This window comes from Liolophura sinensis, chromosome 8 (assembly GCF_032854445.1).
Source record: "Liolophura sinensis isolate JHLJ2023 chromosome 8, CUHK_Ljap_v2, whole genome shotgun sequence".
Lineage (NCBI taxonomy): Eukaryota > Metazoa > Mollusca > Polyplacophora > Chitonida > Chitonidae > Liolophura > Liolophura sinensis.
The window spans coordinates 10,412,812-10,434,202 of NC_088302.1; the positions used below are offsets into that span (position 1 = coordinate 10,412,812).

General features: G+C 39.2%; 1 protein-coding gene across 2 annotated transcripts in view; it reads right to left on the bottom strand.

The window, feature by feature from the left end:
- Window positions 1-10,655: 10,655 nt before the first annotated feature.
- LOC135474028 (regulator of G-protein signaling 9-binding protein-like) overlaps window positions 10,656-21,391 on the bottom strand; it is a 30,156-nt gene continuing 19,420 nt past the window's right edge. For both annotated transcript variants that reach the window (XM_064754011.1, XM_064754012.1), the window contains exons 2-7: window positions 18,683-18,849; window positions 17,615-17,745; window positions 13,598-13,733; window positions 12,882-12,979; window positions 12,203-12,264; window positions 10,656-11,023 (exon numbers count right to left, since the gene is read on the bottom strand). In XM_064754011.1, the coding sequence (XP_064610081.1) occupies window positions 10,898-11,023; window positions 12,203-12,264; window positions 12,882-12,979; window positions 13,598-13,733; window positions 17,615-17,745; window positions 18,683-18,849 (720 nt within the window). In that variant the 3' untranslated portion in view covers window positions 10,656-10,897. The remainder of the gene's footprint in view (window positions 11,024-12,202; window positions 12,265-12,881; window positions 12,980-13,597; window positions 13,734-17,614; window positions 17,746-18,682; window positions 18,850-21,391) is intronic.

The following is a 21,391-nucleotide window of genomic DNA, read 5'->3' on the forward strand; positions in this document are numbered from 1 at the left end:
AGTTTGTAACTGGGATTTTCTGGACCAAAATTTTATAATTCCCAAGTATGAGCTGAAACATTTATACTGGGAGAATTTGTGCATAAGTGGGATTCCCAGTTTCGGCACAGTGAGACGCCGAGTCCCAAAATTTGGAACTCGTTTTCCCAAGTTATTACTGGACCAATTCTGGAACTGTTACTCCCAGAGAACACCTGAAAGTATTATTTACTGATAATGTCCCCACACACGGCTGACATATTGTCTATATAACACCAGTAGGACATACCACAATCACAGCAGCACTAGGTTTAATACCTCCCTGAGATATCCCTAACACAGTTATCTGAACCATCTGAAGTACAGATGTTGTGCTTGTACACTGTACTGGCACTTTTACAGATATATATATATATATATTAACATACTCCTGTCACTCTATTTTAATAAAACTGTTGCTGCTGTTTGTTGAACCTTAAAAAATCGGACTTTTCTTGGTTATTCGAAGTTCAGAGCTAACTAGTGGTTTTCCCAAACATACTACTGGATGACACGGACTGACCGAGCTGACATTCAAAAGAATCCATAGTAGCGAACGTCTCCAGCGGTATACAGATATTGTTCCAGAGTTCGACACTGGGTGTTTCACGCTACCAATATTGTGCTTTCCCCTGTAGTAAATGGTGTGATTTTAAACTGGGATATCTGTATCGTTAAGAAGATATATATATAAAAACAAATCGCTACAGTATCAACGACTGATGAATGAGGTCACTTCCGGATTGGACGAGTGTCGTGTCTACATAGACAACGTCATTATCTTCACCGACACTTGGGAACAGCACATTTCCAGAATGCGCCAGTTGTTTGAGAGACTTAGTCAGGCTAAACTTACCGTCAATCTTGTAAAAAGTGAATTTTGTTGTGCCACTGTCACATAGTTGGGTCATGTTGTCGGCCAAGGTCAAGTTAAGCCTATTGACTCTAAAGTCAGTGCTATTTCCACTGTTTATTGTTGCAGGAATACAATCTTGAAATCAAACATGTTAAGGGAAAAGATAATCTTATTGCAGATTGCTTGTCTCGTGTATAAGTTGTGTATAAAATGTTTAATTGCATGTGGTTTTACAATGTTGTATATATTATTGTTTAACATATATTGTAAGTAGAAAAAAAGTTAGGAAAACTTTTTTTCTTGAAGGGCGGGTGTGTTATGTGCACAACTGCCGTCAGCTTCTAAATTTAGCTTGCCACTGTTTACATATGCTGAGTTCAGGGCCTGCTGTCTGCCTCTGCCTTAGAAGTTTCCAGAGTACGCTCAGTTCGGGGCCTGTTTGTTTACGACAAGTGTTCAAGAATTTTATTATTCTAGAAAATTCCACCAGTCTATATAAGACCTATGAAAGCCGGTCAAAAGAGGAGAAAGGAGAATTATTGAGTTTTGGATGCTTTTGTGCTGAATTTTGGTGTCTTTATAGCCTCTGGCTTTGTTATATCCTATCTCCACCGAGCACTTGTTCAGTCTGAACTTGTATATTTAATTTGTGCTCTTGTGTACACAGTGCTTATTAGTACACGGACCCTGTCTGTGGAATTTTGTGTATATTTCGTCATACACTCAGTTATACTGTGCATTTTCCCTCTTGTGAATATTGCCTCTTTGCATTTTTTTAAGCATTGCGGAGTATATGCGTCCGTTTGGACTTGACACCGTTGTACATGTAAGTACTTTAGTATTTGTATAGATACTGCTACCCTTTCTTGTTAAACTTAAGTACTTTAGTATTTGTATAAGTCTTCTTATCTGTTCTTGTTAAACCTAATAAATTGTTGTAAAATAAAATCTGCTGGTTTTGGTTACTTTTTTGTGCGGCTAAACTGTCGTGTATTTCGAAAAGGCCATCTCTTTACAATACAGACAGTTTGGGTCGTAACATCTGAAAGTCTCCGCATAGTTGTGAAAGTGCGTACAGCAATAAAATTTTGCGGATAACGGTTTGAAGCGCGTCTCAGTACGCAAGCGCAGAGCGTGTTATACGGAAGACGAACAAGGGTAACTGGCGATTCATTCCTGTCAGGTACAGCATTATTTACAGACTTTAGTACAGTCTTCGATTTGGACTTCAGAAAATCTTCAGGTGTCACAAAGGCCTGCATTGCACGAAATTTGCTATGATTTGTGAGACTGTTCTGTGTTACAATGCTTTTATACAGGGCCATTTGCAGTTGTTTGTTCCCTCCCTGCTTCCATAAAACCTGTCACGCGCACTCTAAGCCGCTGATTAACTTATTAAACAGAAGTGTAAGGCTGATTTCCTAAGGTTTATGCCTATTTGTCATTTATGCTCGATGAGCAGTGGTGTGTGATCTGGTATCAACAATCACATGGTTTGATTGAATTTCATGATCTCCTATAGCATACGTTGCAACGCCTCAGCAATGATTTTAATCATATTACGCTGAGCGAAATGAGTGATCCACTGATGTCAAAAATGAGGGATTAAATGATATTAATGCTAAAAGGTACTGGATTTTATTATACTGATGGGCCAACAAACCGCAACTTTCGGAACGTTATCTCCCCTTGAAATCTGGTCGCCTTACAACATTTGTGTTGGATATTGGGTTGATAAGTTTATATTAGTTCATTGGTGTTTTACGCTGTACTCAAGAATATTTCACTCGTACGAGGGAAACCAACATTATGATGAGAGTGAAACGGACAGAGCCCATTCGAAACCCACGGCCATCCGTAACATAATGGCAGATCTTCTCACGTACGTGATGAGAATATTTGCGATCTTTCCATCCAATGTTTGTTTTGGGAATATAGTACTGTGGATGTTGCTGTGGAGACCATTTTTCATTAATTGTCGCTTCCAGCATGAATGATATTGAATGTGTACTTTCAAAAACGTAAATGCTAATTAAGAAAATTGTGGCAACAGTACGTTAATTGGTTCGACAATTAACGTTGTAAAGAGAGGTAGATACGTTTTAGGTCTTATTTTCCATTTAGTTAATGCCTACATTTTAAGGGTCACTGTCGCTGAACAGTCCCTTTGTATGCATGCCGAAAACTGTGACGGCCTTGGAGACATTACAAGAAAACCCGAGGGACCATGAAGAATGACTTTCAACTAGGGCCGCTGAAAAACAAGAGGGAATGTCAGTTTCATAACAGTGACGTAGACTATTTAACACAGTTTCTCATTTTGTCCATCCATCCAAGTTTCAACTAATATAGTGAAAGCAGAGAGTAGACCTAACACCAGAGCAGCGACGACTATGATAACTGGAGAATGGTAGGCCTATACACGTGACCGGTGAAATATGGCCTCTTGTCAATTCACTTCAGCGTTTTACTCTAACTGTTCATGCAAATGCTTAAATGGTAGCAAATACACGCCCCCTAGCACCATGAATTAGGTTAGAACATGTAGTGAAGTTAATTACAATTTATTAGACGTCACTGGTATAGAATTACTCAAAATGCTGTGTTACATCACATTTAACATGCATTAACAAATATTAATGCTAACCAAAATGCACTAGGCAATAACTCTACAAAATGATGCCCACTAAATGGCAAAATAATGTCAAAAATTAGCCGTTGCCAAATATAGTTGGAACTGAATTCGTGTGTACAGCCTTCCAATCGGTCATGACAATGCGGTCTTTTGTCGTCGCTTCTTTGACCTACTTCATACACGGGCACATTTGACAACAATGATAATCGTCCGCTAATCGCAGACATGATTCTTGTGGGAACAGTTGCGATTAGGCGCCTTTGTCAGATGATTTATGGTGATTTATGCTCTTGCCTATTTATCTTGAATCTTTTAACAGATGCTTTCGAAACAGATCTTGCCATTATGAAGATAAAGGTTGAGGGCGATTTGTTGGTTGACAAGATTTGGTCTGAAGAGTTATCTCCCCGTACATCTAGCTGCACAGCTTAGCCGGCAACAGACCCCAATTAATTTTCCCTAAGCGACAATGTAAACGTTTTGCGCTGTGGCTCAGTCCCAAACATTCCGTGGTCAATGAGCTTTGGTGCATACCTGGCGTAGCCTGTGAGAAAGAAGCCATAAAAATCTTGACACAAGCTGTCCGTCAAAATCTGAACCCAGCCGCTGGGAGGGGTGCCTAACTGCGCCTAGGGGACGTTACCACTTGTCTCCTTGTGCCCTTTTGCCCAAAATTTCAAACTTTCATCATTAAAACTCATACCTGCCCAAAACTTAGACAATTTCCACCATTTTGATACCAAGCATACACCTGTACACCAAAAATGGCAGGTTGGCGGCGAAAAAAGACTTTACACCCTCAAATACACAGAATAACATTCCCCCCGAAAAACGGAAGTTGTAATGGGGTACTGTGTCTAGCCTTTGGGGAGCCATTCTTTTTTAGCCGGCCCTGCATCACGAAGCTATTTTAGACAAAAGTAAAAATTTAAAATCATGAAATTTGATATATTGGGTTACAGTATTTTAGCTGAAGTTTGGTGTACAGTTACTTACGTAGAATTCACATTGCCTACCAATATTTTGACCTTGATACATCAGAAGTAACAATTTTTAGTTCAATTTGTTACACTTAGTCGTATATGTGGTATTTTTTTCTGAACTTAGATTTAGGTTTAAAAACTGTTTTTATTGTCGTCAGGAAGGTGTAAGGCATCTTTTTGTATTAAAATATAAATCTTGAAAATGAGTCACAATTATTTTTAGCGTATTAAACTGTTAACAACTAGGCTTGACATGAATCTAAGACAACTTCGTGATCCTGGCCTCTGGATCGTAGACATAAGCAAAATTTTAATCATAAAATTTGGTAGCTTCCTTTCCAGTATTTTAGCTGCAATTTGACGTACAATAACTTACCTATAATTCATGTTGCCAAGCAACATTTTGATCTTGTTACATCAGAAATAACAATTTTAAAGTGATATGAAATTTTGACTCAGGTGTAAGATTGCTTTGTGATCCCTGGGTCTGAGGCTAGTGGCTAAGCACACAAAATAGTGACGTCATGAAGTTACTGGAGAAAGTGGTCCAGGATTTATGCAGATATTTCATTTAGTGAGTGAGTGCGTGCTCGGGGTTTAACGTCGTACTTAACAATTTTTCAGTCATATGACGACGAAGGAATCCGTAGAGTGCATGTAATGTGCCTCCTTGTATCTCTTTTATCTAGTGCTGCTTCATTGAGACGCCTTACCGAAGCAAATATATCAGTCTGGTAAGTAAATATTGTCACATTGATTTTTCATTGTTTTCGACATCTCTTGCAGTCTGTTCCACAATTTCATTCAATTAACCTCGAAAGAGGGCAATTAAGACGGCTATAATGTCTTATCTATAGTCAGGTTTTGTTGAAGATATGTTAATTTCTCTGGAATTTCAAATTCACGGGTATTTTGCTATTAAAAACATGGGATGATTGGGTTCACTGACTTTGGTACAAGAAGTCCATCATTTCATGTTCTCAACAGCACGATCCGACATGCCATATGCTTGGTCGTAATATTAACTGTTCCCTGAGTTTATCGCCCTCTCTGTAGACTCTTGTATCTCACGCCATCACACGAACGACATTGTATTTTAGCATCATGGAAGTCTTAGAGTCTGTTCCACACAGGACATGTTTGAATTCAAGTTTATTAATGTGTGATACTGAAGACGTTTTCAGCCTGATTCATTATGTCAATAATACTTCCCAAAATGAACCACATCTGCAGGTTCCCTGCAAACCTACCGACATAACGCGACGCTGTCGAACCTGGGACAACTGGGTTTGAAACTGCAAAGACTGGGGGAATTATAACATTCCTACACCATTCCTAAACCATAAATCGGGAGATCCATAGCTGAAACAGCCTATAACACCAGTTCTCCCAATTGGAGGTCTTTAACGCTCTGTCCATATTTGTCAACTAGAATCCATGCGCCGAAACAGACATTCATATACCAGCCGTCAACCAATAAGGACGTTCCGCGTCAATTCCCAGAAACGACGTTTAACATAAATTATCAAAGAACTAAAAAATTATATAAAGTACGAAAATAGGACGGAATCATAAGAAGAGAAGCGGTAAACAGCTTTCAATGATGTAGGAAAGACGCAAGGTATGTTCCAGGCGACTTAGTGAAATCAGTATTAAAATCGCGTATCATGCTAGAAAACCTGTTGTCGATAGCAAAATATGTATCTCAGTTGCGCTTAGATCACAACGGTTCATATATCCAACGTGGAGATCTGGTTCAACACGATGAATATAATGACCCTAGATCCGGGTAAAGCGAAATTAGGCACAATCATGAAATAGAGCGCCAGAAATTCTGAACGCTCTGTAAATATTTACTTACAAGAGAATTTTGTTCATTATAAAATTTAAGAAACTTGGAGTGAAGCCGTTTGATGGAGTTTTTTTACTAGTTCTTACAGTAATAACTTGTGACGTTTGATGGAAATCGTCACACAACACGCAGGGTCTAACAAATGCTATAAGGGGAGATATGTACACGCCATATGCAGGACCCTTCGGCATATTGCTGTTCAAGAATGGATAACTTATAATGTCAAAACTGAAACTATCCTCTTGTCGTAAAGTCTACGAGAGAGGAGACCTTTTTGGTGTTTGTGCAAATACAGGCCCAGATAAGATGTACCATCTGTAGAATCGTGTTAATCCAGCGAAGGTGGTTAAATATCTTTCACAGCTTTTGCTATATATGGATTGTTTATAGTCTGCAGGTCATCAATATACTGTTTTGTGAACTAGAGCCTCATGCTCATGATAGATTTTAAGAATCTTAGAGTGAAGTTGTTTAATGGAGTACGTGTATCCTTGACACTACTTTTTTAATTTAAAAAAAGTGACGTTGATTGGAATCATCGCATTGTATACAGAACACGGCATTTTAAGACAAGCGATTCAGCGAGAGCCTCATCCAGTCTAAGCTTGTAGCGTTGCCCTCAGCTCATCATGTTCATTTACCGAATCGTTTGTACACGATTGCCTCGAACCTTGCCGTGATATACATATACCGACATTTCCACTAGGTATTCCTTCTACAAAATCGCCAGGTATACCTCGATGCCGAAGCCATCTATAAAACAAACGTTACTGATACTGATATGTGTCATTTTGCCTGCAAAATGATAAAGTTCGTTGTTGCAACTGAGCATGACATGTCATTAAAAGACCATATCCTCTTTCTGAAGATGACTTGTGTTTGGTCTAAATACATGTATCAAGGCAGAACAATTTCGGTTGTTGACGTTTGGTTGCGAATTGCAAGAAATTTTAGATTATAAGCCGATGTTAACTTGCACGGAAATTTTCCACACATTAAAGATATTCCTTGTGATGGATAAGCCCTAAGCTATTTATTCATGGTTTTATAAACCACGTGGTCAAGTCTGCTACAATCTCAAAAATTGGTGTTTCATTTGTCAAGATTTCATGAAGTGAGTTAAAGCTTAGATAATATCTCAACCCAGAAATTTTGCCTACTGGTCATATAGCTGATTAGTTTGTGTTTGAATAGTGTTTACGTCATATAGACCGCTTCGGTGGTCTAATGGTTACAGTTTGCGTCTGGAAGTCGGAAGATCTGGGATCAAACCCAGACGCTTGATGACTGGCGCTCAGCAGTGAGAGTATAGCAAGGAAACAAGACTGGTTAGCCCGTTGTCAGTGTCATGTGACTGGTGTCACATGATACTTCAGCGGCAGCAATAAATAAACTTTCAGCTAGGCTGCAGATAGTTATAATGATATAGGGAATCGCGAGTTCTTCAGCAGGCAGCATATTCATACAGCCCTTATTATATTTCGCGGAACCAGATATGGGATTATCACAATGGATAATTGCAAATTCAAATATTGGAGGAGATCAATCCATTAATTGTCCAATAAAATCCTCTTCCTTTCGCGTCGTCAAATTAATGATAAATTGACGACATCTAATCACAGGATTTCAAATGATGGTTTTAACTACCCATCATATTACACCTGATTTACCTGTGGGTGAAGTACCTCCTACAGCCGGAAGTACCATTCAAAATCCTTCGTTGATATATATGGAAAACTTTGCGCCTAATCTTTCAAATATGCCGAAGTGGAACCGCCTTCACCCTGTACTGACTGATTGATGAATTGGAACAGTGTTTATGCTGCATCAAACCCATCATTGAAATGGAACAGTCTTTCACAGCTTTATCTCACTAATAGCTGAAATGGAGGAATGTTAACGCTTGATCTGACTAATAGCTGAAATGGGGGAATGTTTACGCTTGATCTGATTAATAGCTGAAATGGACCAGAGGATCTAGTATCAAAGTTCCTGACGACGATTAAAGTGAAGAAATAATATGGATTTATTAAAAGAACTGCAATATCGTATCTACATGGAGGCCTTGGTACACAACTTCCATCACATTTACACACGAGTGTTTCACCCGGGTTTGAGCTCTTAAACTCATTATACTTAACAAACTGCAAAAATTTCACGGAAATAATCTACCTGCCTAAAGATATCTATACATGTTTGCTTTATGAACAGTCTTGAAGGCACAAGGGAAAATTAATATGCACTTATATGACAGTGACACTTGAAAAAACATATACATATAGTGTCTTCGGAGAACCTTGGAGTAGGCTGGCTTATTGGTCATATGGACGGCAGCATGAGTGAAATTAAATCAATATATTAAACATACAAGAAAAAGTATCATCAGTTTAAAAGTGCATCATAAAGTTATAACAAACAACAACAAATATTAACAGATAACAAGATAAAGATTAGAAGACTGGAACACAAGTGCCCTAAGCTTTGGTAAGGGGTGTGTATAAAAACAGATGCGGATCCCTCTTACCACCGACAGAAGTGTGATCTTCATGATCAACCACGTTATTCATGTTCACACTCGTCCTTAGTACAGTAAAGCCTATATCTTACCACTTCCCCAAAGGAATATGCTATTGTTTTCTTGCAGTTATTGAGTACTACTTAGTTGTTTGTGCTCACAAAACGTCATTGTAAAGCCAATCGTGAACAACTGACTACACAATTGTAGGTCCGATTTAATTTAACCAGGAAACGTTCCCCATTCGCTAGAGTGGTCATTTAAATTTCTCCGTAACGGTTACTCTTTATATGTAATAATGTCTCTGGCTGGATCTACTTAGAACTGCTAACGTTCGAACTCAGTACTGCACATCGACATAGACGCATCAAGAGACAGCTACGCTCGTATTAAAAGAGAAAGGAAACACAACATGAAGCAATCATCAGATGAATAACCATCGAAATTGTGAATTGTATTTGCACCTTCATTCATTGTCTCAGAATGTACTTATTTATTTGACTTGTACTCGTCGCCGTACCCAAGAATATTTTACTTATACGACGGTCTTACAGTTTATTAATGCACTGAATGAAAGGGGGTCAACTATCTGGATTGTAAGGTGTGCATTATGGACGATATGAATAAAATATATCAGTAATGACCTCACGCAAATCTTTCTATAAACCTTTATGTTCAGGTGTAAATAAAGGTCTTGTGAACTTTACTCATGCAACGTGTGTCGATGCACGGAATAAAGAATCTGACATTAAATACATGTTTTAAGTCTGGACATTCACGGCAGCATATCGTATTAACATGGTCCAAATAGCCCACCATACAATAGAAGCATTTGACTATATTTAATTCAGTAAAGCAAATAAGAAAAGATATTTTTAGATACTGTTTATAACTGTCTTTCTACAGATGCTTACCTGGATTTTATGTTTTCTTTCCTTTAAGAGCCCACACGAAACAAAGCGTAGCCAGTGCCGTGTAGTACCGTTTCTCACTAAGCTCCTTGCTAAACAAATGGGTGTAGTTCCAAAAGAAGCCACAAACGGAAGTTTTGAACTTGTCTTACAGTCAATGTAATAAATTGAACCGATTGACAGAATCGTATATGGTCTGTCCTGGTGTATTACATTACTAGGGGTCAGTTTGAATCTTTCCTAACCTTGGAAAACATAGACAAAGGCCGTGATTGTAAAAGTGGCAAAATGGGATAGGTTGGAATTTCTACCCTACGTTGGTATCAAGAAGCAAACAATTAACTTTCTCTGATACAGAGGCAATGTCACTTATTGTACAAAATACAAATAAATCGACACGTATTCCCTTTACCCTTCATTCGAGAGTAGGGGCCTCCGTGGCTCAGTCGGTTAAAGCGCTAGCGCAGCGTAATGACCCAGGAGTCTCTCACCAATGCGGTCGTTGTGAGTTCAAGTCCAGCTCATGCTGGCTTTATCTCCGGCCGCATGTGAGAAGGTCTGTCAGCAACCTACGGATGGTCGTGGGTTTCCCCCGGGCTCTGCCCGGTTTCCACCCACCATAATGCTGGCCGCCGTCGTATAAGTGAAATATTCTTGAGTACGGCGTAAAACTCCAATCAAAAAAAAAAAAAAAATCATTCGAGAGTAACTGGTGCCAACAGAATAGCTTTTCTATCAAAGTCTCGCAACCAGAAGACTTAAAAGCATTTAATGTTTGGGTTTGTTTTTTATTATTTTTTTTTGTTTTTGTTTTGTTTTTTTGTTGACTTGCAAAGTGTATCACAAAACTGAGTATCACTAGTAATAGAGGGGTGTGCGTGTTCCTGTGTCCTGCGCATGACAATACCAGTACATCCAGTCCGCACTGGTCAATACTATGCGTTAGCAATTATGCATAACAATCTACATTAAAAATATCCTCACAAGTGGCACTTTCGCCTTTCACATTTTCTGGAGATCCGGACAAGATACATTGGTTTTTCACTGGTTTCTGTGGACAAACACTCCGCCAAAACGTTGTTGTTGTCCTCTGCATTAGTAATCTATTCACATGGACAGATGTGACGTCATCTATCTCGCAACAACAGCGGTATGCAAATACCCGCAGCGGTTCCTATGACAACCACTATGACAACCGATATGCACACGAAACAAGCACATCTCCGACGGCCAGTTACACCCGTTTCGCTCGCCTTTGAAAAAATAAACAAGAGAATACAGAATGTAAGTGGAAAGCATACACAATGTACAAATATTGACTTAGTGACGGCTTGAATATTTTCTGACCTTGAAAGACATACACAAAAATCGTGACACTTAGGTGGCAAAACGGGATAGGCTAGAATCTCACGTTACCATCAAGAAGCGATCACTAGTGATTCATGCTAAGGACATGTGTCTGAAGTTCATATTTCCGCAAATACATTCACCATTAAGCTGACACAGTGCGCAAATATTAACTTAGTGACGGTATAAAACCCTTGAATTATATATCACTGATGTGCCATGTGTCTAATATTCAACCTTCCGCAAATACATTCACCAATCTATGACAAAATCAAATACGGTAGCGCTGTCGTTTTCTTTTGCGTACGTGTGAAACGGAACATAAAGATGTTTATCCTGTGATGTTTAACTTTTGTACTGTTATGATTGGGCAATACTATTCAATTTATTCGCTGTACTTTAACCCCAAAATGTGTAACCACAGTACTTTCAGCTTAACTCTAAATCCAACCGTGACACTAAGGTGACAAAATAGGTGATAGGCTAGAATCTCACTAGATAGGCTAGAAAAGGTGTAACCATGGCTGTTTAGGAGTGAGTGACTGCTTGGGGTTTAACGTCGTACTTACGGCTGCTTAGGATTAAATCTACCTGAAAAGGTGTAACCACTGCGGCTTCAGTTTAATTCTGACCCAGTCTTATGTGGCTACGGCCGCTTTTAGCTTAGCTCCAACCCAAACATGTGTAACCATGGCTGTTTTGGATTAAATCTACCTGAAAAGGTGTAACCACTGCGGCTTCAGTTTAATTCTGACCCAGTCTTATGTGGCTACGGCCGCTTTTAGCTTAGCTCCAACCCAAACATGTGTAACCATGGCTGTTTTGGATTAAATCTACATGAATAACCTCGGCGGTTTCAGCCTAATTCTAAGCCTCAATTATGTAAATACTACTGCCTTGGCGTAACTCTAACCCCAAAATGTGTAATCATGACTGCTTTGATCTAACTCACTTTGTTATACATGTACTTATATCTGCTGTTTTCCCCAGTTTAGTGGAATGAAGTGGAACTTAACCATAGCCATATGCTTATTTTCATTCTCAAACCCAGAGAAATAGAGATAGATTTGTATGCAAATACGCACCTGGCCCATGTCCCCGATGGATGAGCTGTCCATGTCTGGACAATCCGTTTTCTTTGCATTTTCTGAAAACAAAAGTTGTTCTCAGTTTCATGTGCTTTTTACTTGATCAAATAGGCCAACTGTTTATTAAGGATCATTTTGTGGGCCATACATGCAAGGAAAATAACTGCACATGACAGTTCTAATACATGTATTATCTGTGTATGACCGTTCAATTGATCCAAGACAAAAGGGCCCAGGGACATCAGATTTTATGTCTACAATCCAATAAACGGATCTGTTAAACTGACAGCATACTAGGTTTTCTGAGTGATTGGAGAATAGATTATATTATTGTTACAAACTATTATATTATCATGAATGTTTCTTATTCCAACACACTTTTGTTGGTGTAATCGAATATTGTGTTGTCCATAACATACTATTGTACTTCAGTAACATAATCTATTTTAGCATTACTTAGAAAACTTGTGCGATGTTAAAATTATGTTTTACGGTGTAAGAACTCAAGGACATAAGACCCAATGAACATGAATGTTACATTTACACCTACATGTAAATGGTTTAGCTTAAAACTGTGAAAGTAAATTAAAACTGAATTAAGAGTTAATGGATGATTTTATGCCAATGTTAATATTTATTAAAAGAATTCAATTTATTATTCGAGCAACTTATTTACCGTATTTGTCCATGTTTAAAGTTGTTTCCGTTGCCCATGGTTTGACGTCCATTTTTTGGTTGATGTCGTAAAGTAATTCATGTATATCGCTGACGTCCCTGTAAAGAGTAGAAACACTTTCCAGATAACCAATACCGACGTCCAATTTAATATACATATAAGAACAAATAAAAATCGTGACAGCATTTGAAAGAACAGCGCTACAATACACACACCAGCGCAGCCTTAATTTTAGTTAAAGACGTACAGCATAGATGGTAAAACCAGAGCAGCAACGACCGTGTGATAGCTGGCAAATGGTCACACCTAACCGAGAAAAAGGGGTCAGTTGTCAATTTACCTCAATTAGGCTTTTATTCTAACTGTTAATATGTAAATGTTTAAATAGTAGTAAATTCCACGTACCCTAGCACCAAGGCTGAAGCAGAATCAGGTAAAAAAATGTAATGATGTTCATTACAATTTATTAATCACTGGTCTATAATTACTCTATTTAAAATACAATAACAATGAAATGATACAAAGGGAGACAAGAAACAAGAACGGAAAAAAAGCAGAAGAGAATACAGAAGATATAGAGAATTTTATTGTTGTATATAATATTAGAACTGATATACTAGAGAGCGATTGTCACCGATAGGCTAATATGGTTGATATTTGTGTCACATTTATGTCATCCATGGCACTGATATAGTAAGATATAAGGTTTTACATACCGCTGAAGGATTTTCATTTCCTCTTTCTCGATCACTTTTCGGTCGACCTTTGGCGTGTCTAGATGTTCCAAGGAGACACAAAATTTGTGAGCAAATACGGCCTCTGTCAGACCGGTGTGGATCAACACCGTATTGGCTACAACAAACAACAGTAAATATACCGCCTCTGTTAGACTCGTGTGGGTCAACACCGTGTTCGTTACAACCAACAACAGTGGATATTACGTCTCTGTTAGGCCCGTGTGGGTGAAGAAAGTGTTGGCTATGGGAAACAACAGTAAATATACCGCCTCTGTCAAACTCGTGTAGATTAACAAGTGATGGCTACAACAAAGAACAGTGAACAGTAAATATGCCTCCTCTGGCAGACCTGTGTGGATCAACACGCAGTGGCTGTAACACACAACATTAAAGGTACCGCCTCTGTCAGACCCGTGTGGTACCAATACCACGTTGGCTACAACAAACAGTGAATATACCGCCTCTGTCAGACCCGTGTGGTACCAATACCACGTTGGCTACAACAAACAGTGAATATACCGCCTCGGTCACTCCCGTGCGTTCAACACCGTGTTGGCTACAACAAACAACAGCAATTAATTGCTTCTGTAACCGTGTTGGTTACAACGAACAACAGTAAATAATTGCTTCTGTCAGATCCGTGTGGATCAGCACCGTGTTGGTTACAACGAACAACAGTAAATGATAGCTTCTGTCAGATCCGTGTGAATCAGCACCGTGTTGGTTACAACGAACAACATTAAATAATAGCTTCTGTCAGATCGGTGTGAATCAGCACCGTGTTGGTTACAACGAACAACAGTAAATAATAGCTTCTGTCAGATCCGTGTGGATCAGCACCGTGTTGGTTACAACGAACAACAGTAAATAATTGCTTCTGTCAGATCCGTGTGGATCAGCACCGTGTTGGTTACAACGAACAACAGTAAATAATTGCTTCTGTCAGATCCGTGTGGATCAGCACCGTGTTGGTTACAACAAACAACAAAGAACAAAACAAGAGCTAAGTTCACCGACTAAAGCCCTTAAGGATAGGATTTCAGATGAAGGAAAATTATATGATCTGGTAAACTATACAGTCTTAAATGATACCAATGTTATCTTTAAACAGTTACACATACAATTACGTGTAGTTTCACACAGATAAAAACATTGTCAGAAGTTGAAAACTCTTTTCTTAAGTGCACATATTCAACGAGAATCTTTATAATGAAGACTTATAAGGCCAGCAACTCAGGATCTCTGACGCTGTTCATATCAATACCTACCCAGAGTTATTTACCCCCGTCGTTGTGCAAGCAAAGAACAAGTCCGACTTAAATATGTATTAATGAAAGTGGTCTTAAGAAATCCGTCCTTGGATATTGTTTTACAAGTTGACGGCTGGAAATGTGGGTGCCTTACTTATTACGGTTTTCCTGCATTGTCCGCTTTGTGATATTGGTTTTTTAAAGGTGGTTAGGAGGTGAGTTATTTAATTTATTTATTTATTTATTTGATTGGAGTTTTACGCCGTACTCAAGAAAATTTCATTTATGGGACTGTGGCCAGCGTTATGGTAGGAGGGAACCGGGCAGAGCCCGGGGAAACCCACGGCCATCCACAGGTTGCTGTCAGACCTTCCCACGTACGGAAAGGCTTAATTGCCTTCGGTAAGGCGTTTCAGTGAAGCAGCACTAGATAAAAGAGCGGTGGAAATCCGTCCTGCAATAAGGAGGCACATAACATGCCCTCTAAAGATTCCTTCGTCGTCAAATGACTGAAAATTGTTAAGTACGACGTTAAAGCACTCACTCACTCTTAATGGTGTGGCTGGGCTGTTTAAAACGTTGTACATGAAGCTCATTCCTGCATGATGTGGCTAGATGGTCGATAGGATGGACGGCTTAAAACGTTACAAAACAAGTTCATACCTGCATGATGTGGTTAGATGGGCGATAGAATGGGCGGTTTAAAACGTCACAAAACATGATTATACCTGCATGATGTGGCTAGATGGTCGATAGGATGGACGGCTTAAAACGTTACAAAACAGGTTCATACCTGCATGATGTGGCTAAATGATCGATAGGATGGACGCTTTTGAACGTTACAAATCAAGCTCATACCTGCACGATGTGGCTAAATGATCGATAGGATGGGCGGTTTAAAACGCTACAAAACAAGATCATACCTACATGATGTGGCTAGATGGTCGATACGATGGACGGCTTAAAACGTTACAAAACAAGTTCATACCTGCATGATGTGGCTAGATGGTCGATAGGATGGACGGCTTAAAACGTTACAAAACAAGTTCATACCTGCATGGTGTGGCTAGATGATCGACACGATGGACGGCTTAAAACATTACAAAACAAGTTCATACCTGCATGATGTGGCTAGATGATCGATAGGATGGACGGCTTAAAACGTTACAAAACAAGTTCATACCTGCATGATGTGGCTAGATGGTCGACACGATGGACGGCTTAAAACGTTACAAAACAAATTCATACCTGAATGATGTGGCTAGATGATCGAGAGGATGGACGGCTTAAAACGTTACAAAACAAGTTCATACCTGCATGATGTGGCTAGATGGTCGACACGATGGACGGCTTAAAACGTTACAAAACAAGTTCATACCTACATGATGTGGCTAGATGGTCGATGGGATGGATGGCTTAAAACGTTACAAAACAAGTTCATACCTACTTGATGTGGCTAGACGGTCGATGGGATGGACGGCTTAAAACGTTACAAAACAAGTTCATACCTGCATGATGTGGCTAGATGATCGATAGGATGGACGGCTTAAAACGTTACAAAACAAGTTCATACCTGCATGATGTGGCTAGATGGTCGACACGATGGACGGCTTAAAACGTTACAAAACAAATTCATACCTGAATGATGTGGCTAGATGATCGAGAGGATGGACGGCTTAAAACGTCACAAAAGAAGTTCATACCTGCATGATGTGGCTAGATGGTCGACACGATGGACGGTTTAAAACGTTACAAAACAAGATCATACCTACATGATGTGGCTAGATGGTCGATACGATGGACGGCTTAAAACGTTACAAAACAAGTTCATACCTGCATGATGTGGCTAGATGGTTTATAAGCTGGATTGCTCATAACGTTATAGGATAAGGTCATGTACCAGCATGATGTGGTTAGAAGGTTCGTAATGTTACAAATCAAGTTCATACCTGTCTGATGCAGACAAACGGTTTTTAACTTTGTAAAATCAATGAATGAATGCTTGGGGGTACAATTTTTCAGTGATATGACGACGAGGAGTTATTGGGTGTGTGCACATACACTGTGTCTTCTTCACTGACGGTATCATGCCGAAGACACCAGATATGACACCCGACCCAGTCACATTATACTAACACCGCACCAACCAGTCCTCTTTGTTTGCTCTAATATCTCAATGCTGAGCGTTGAGCGACAAGTACCATTTTTTGGTGTGACCTGTGCCGGGTTTTATCCCTGGTCTCCCGACTTTGAAGTGGACGCTTTAGACATTAGGCAACCGAATTAGTCTTTATAACATTATAGAACAAGTTTAGACCTGTCTGATGCGTCTAAGGGGTTTATAACATTACAGAACACGTTCATACCTGTCTGATGCAGCTAAGTGGTTTATCACATTGCAAGCTCAGCAGTGAGAGGTTAGAGCAACATGACTGGTTGGCCCGGTGTCAGCATAATGTGACGGGGTGGGGTGTCATGTCTGATGTCTTCGGCATGATGCTTCAGTGGCGGCAGCACCTTAGCGGCATGGTCTCGCCCTGCCACAAGAAGACACAATATATGTACATACACCTAGTGACTCCTCGTCATCATTTAAAAATTGTTGAGTACGACGTTAAACTCCAAGCATGCATACATATATAACAATACAGAACAAGTTCATACCTATCTGATGCTGCTAAGTGGTTTACAACATTACAGAACACCTTCATTTTCTGTCTGATGCGGCTATGTGGTTTGATCATACCTGAGTGAAGCGGGAAGGCTGCCATTAACGTTATTGTTCTGTACATTTGGGCTTCCACTACCTCCAAGCAGGCAGAGAACATGCGGTACAGGCGTTCCAGGTCAGGAAGCTCTGTGGTGTTGAAGGAATTACTGAAAGTCACAAGCCACAACAGTTCATAACGCTGTTAGCCAACGGTAACAATTAAAAGACCTCAAAAACTGTATCGATCTGACTCCATAGTTACAGGGCTTTCTTAAGCTTAGGACAGACTTGGTCTTAACATGCGGTATTATATTTGAACGTGGATTTTGACATTTGATTTGATTTATTATTTGTGTTTTACGTTGTACTGAAGAATATTTTACTTATACCACGGCGGCTAACATTATGAGGGAAAGAAATCGTGCACAGCCCGGTGGAAGTCCACGACCATCCGGAAGTTTCTGCAGGCGCACGGCCGGAAAGGAAGCCTGCAGGAGCTGGACTAAAACTCACAGACACCGCACTGGTGAGAGGCTTCTGGGTCATTGCGCCGGTCTGGCACGCTAACCACTTCGGCCACGGACGCCCCCTAATTTTGACATGGAAATTTATGGGAACTCTTAGTATTCAAATGAAAAATTCATCAAGAAGTCACATTTTTGGGGGCAAAAACTTTAGGTCTGCCTTAGGTTTATTATATGTAAGACAAATCCGTGATCCTAGAGCCAGATGTTTGATTGATTTATTTATATAATTGGTGTTTCACGCCATAGTCAAGGATATTTCACTTGTACGACGTTAACTAGCCAGCATTATGCGCCAGATATTTGAAGATGACCATTCTTGTGATGGAGTAAGTATTTATGAGATATTAAGACGTAAATCAGTTAATCAACAGTGGAAAGAAAAACAGCTTTTTGATACGTATTTTTTATCAATTAACTCCAATATTTTTTTAACTGATCATTATAGCTGATTCATTAGTATAACTGCAATACACGTGATCTGTACTTGACATATTTCCGCCACTCATGAACCTAGCTTGTAACAGTTTGGACTCCATCCCAAAATACTAATCAAATGGATAAATGAGAATTCGCTTACTTTTTGACGAGTGTGACAAGGGAAGCGCTGGTTTTCCGCGCGAGATCGCAGATTTTACATCGAGTTCTTTTCAACTCGTCTCGCAGAGTGTCGGAATCTTGCGTGGTTCCGAGGCCCATGGCGATACAATAATATCTTGCCGACTGTACGTTCAGCTCCGCTACATTCTGTAAAAATGAACCACAAAGATTTCACTATACAAAATTTGTTACATGGGGTATTAAACTGGAAAGTTAAATTGGTGGTACTCATGCATTGTAACAATGCACTACCACCAAAATATACATAACCCAAAATCCCTTGAAGCGTGGCACCATATACGTATAAAGGAAGACCGGGGTTAGTTTTAAAACATTAATCAAGACCTAAATTGGTAATAAATCATCAATCGTCCTCTCGAAGACACACGGATTAAACGTAAAACATCCCTTGGCGCCATGATTAGTGATAGATCATCCATCAGGACCTTGATTAGAGATAATCATCCATAGACACCTGGATTAGAGACAAAGCATCCATCGACACCTGGATTAGTAATAAAGCATCTATAGACAGTTGGATTAGAGAGAAATCATCGATTGACAGCTGCATTAATTCTAAACGATTCATAACCACCATCGACATGTAGATTAGAGATAAAGCATTCATCCATATACACCTGGATTAGTAATAAAGCATCTATAGACAGATGGATTAGAGACAAATTATCGATTGACAGCTGCATTAATTATAAACGATCCATAATCACATATATTGGGGATAAAGAACGCATAGACACCTGGATTAATTATAAATCATCTTAGCCTAAAGATAAATCAACCACAGCCACCTGGATCAGAAATAAAACATCCATAGTCACAAAAGCCCCTGACCGCTTTTGGAACACAACAGCGTGATGCAAACGGACTTTAACTGAGGCAGTGAAATTGTGATAACACGAATTCTTAATATACCGTTACGTTTTCTTCTGCCATGATTTTGGTCCGAGAGAGAAAATGCTGGCTTCCTCTCTGAGCTTACATAAATTGATCTGCCTGCAACCTGGGAATGGTCGTGACTGGACGACGTCGTATAAGCGAAGTATTCTTGTTTACTGCCTAAAACACCAATTCAGTTATAAATAATAATGATTAAATTGATCAATGTAAATACACATTTCCCATTACTATTTATTTAATTATTTATTTCATTGGTGTTTTGGGACGTAATCAAGAATATTTCACTTATGAGACGGTGACCAGCATTGTGGTGGGAGGAAATTGGGCAGAGGAATTTTTGTTTACGGTTAGAAAACAAACTTAATAGTGCTAAATGACGCTGTATCATTTTGTCCACCTGTGTGGTTTTATTCCACTGGGGAAGAGAAAGTGCTAATATTTCTAGGACGTGCTCCACGCTTACCAGGGGATGTTTGGCAGCATTTATAGGGTTCTAATAGCTAATGAAAGACAAAGTGTAGAGTCAGGGCTGTGGTGGTATATCATCCTAACACCTACACCTAATTAATGAATCTCTACGTGGAACGGTAAGTTGAAGAATAGATTTGCAGCTGTCTCAGTCACTGCTACGTGACGGTTCTATTACTGGTGGGCTACTGCCGAGGAAACTGTCAGATAACGTTAGCGGGCAAATTTTGCACCACGGTGTTATATGATACGTGACAGAATATTCGCCGCATGTTAATATCCACAGCCAAGCAAAATCTTCACTCAAGAGGATCCAGGCTTGATTTAGTAAACTTTGAAAATTGAACATTCACATTGCGTAACATAAAAAGCTAATTTGACAAAGAGAACTTAAAACCTCAATATAATACAATGCTTTTTAACCTCCTTGGACACCAGAATTTTATATATTTGTCTTATCATAACACTTCTAAACACTGTTTCTATGATTTTTCTTTATTTTTGTAGAACATTTTCCAGACAGCTTCTTGCTATCATATTTCACTAGTTTCAAAAGAACTATGTGGCCTATTTGCTAGTGTGTTCATATATTTTTTTTCATATCATATTTTGGCACTTCCCTTCAAGCTTTCATGGGATACAGTTAAATACAGCACAATACAGTGGATGTATAGAAAGTCATAACTTGCAAATGGTCACATGTCACCAGTCACTATTGTCAGTTTACCTAAATTAGGCTTTTATTCTAACTGTTAATATGTAAATGTTTAAATAGTAGTTATTTACATGCCTCCTAGGACCATGGCTTAAGCAGAATTAGGTACAAAAAGGCAGTGATGTTTATGTAGGAATATAAAATCCTAAGAAACTTGCAGCTAACACAGTAAAACCAGAGGCATGACATTTGTAACATGAAAGCCTCCAGCATTTGGTAGCTTGGTCAAGAAACAATGTTAACATTAATGCCATGTAGGTCTGCTGTTATACAAAGAGTCAAAATATTGACTTTCTCCAGACGTAAAACTGACCGTCATCGTCACCGAAAAATCCTTAAGTATGGCCTTACACAACAAAGAAACTGATAAATAATGAAATATCTCCGCTGTTGTGTATTGAAACTAAATAAAGTTTTCGTAAATCGAAACCTGATGACGTAGATTATCCCTAAAAGTATAGCCGATGTATGTGGAGTCCTGCTGGGAGAGATGGATTGTAAACTGGATTCAGTGTATTTATATTTTCTGTATGCAGAATAGGATTACAACACTACTACTTCCCTGGTTGTGGACGCCAAAGGCAGAAA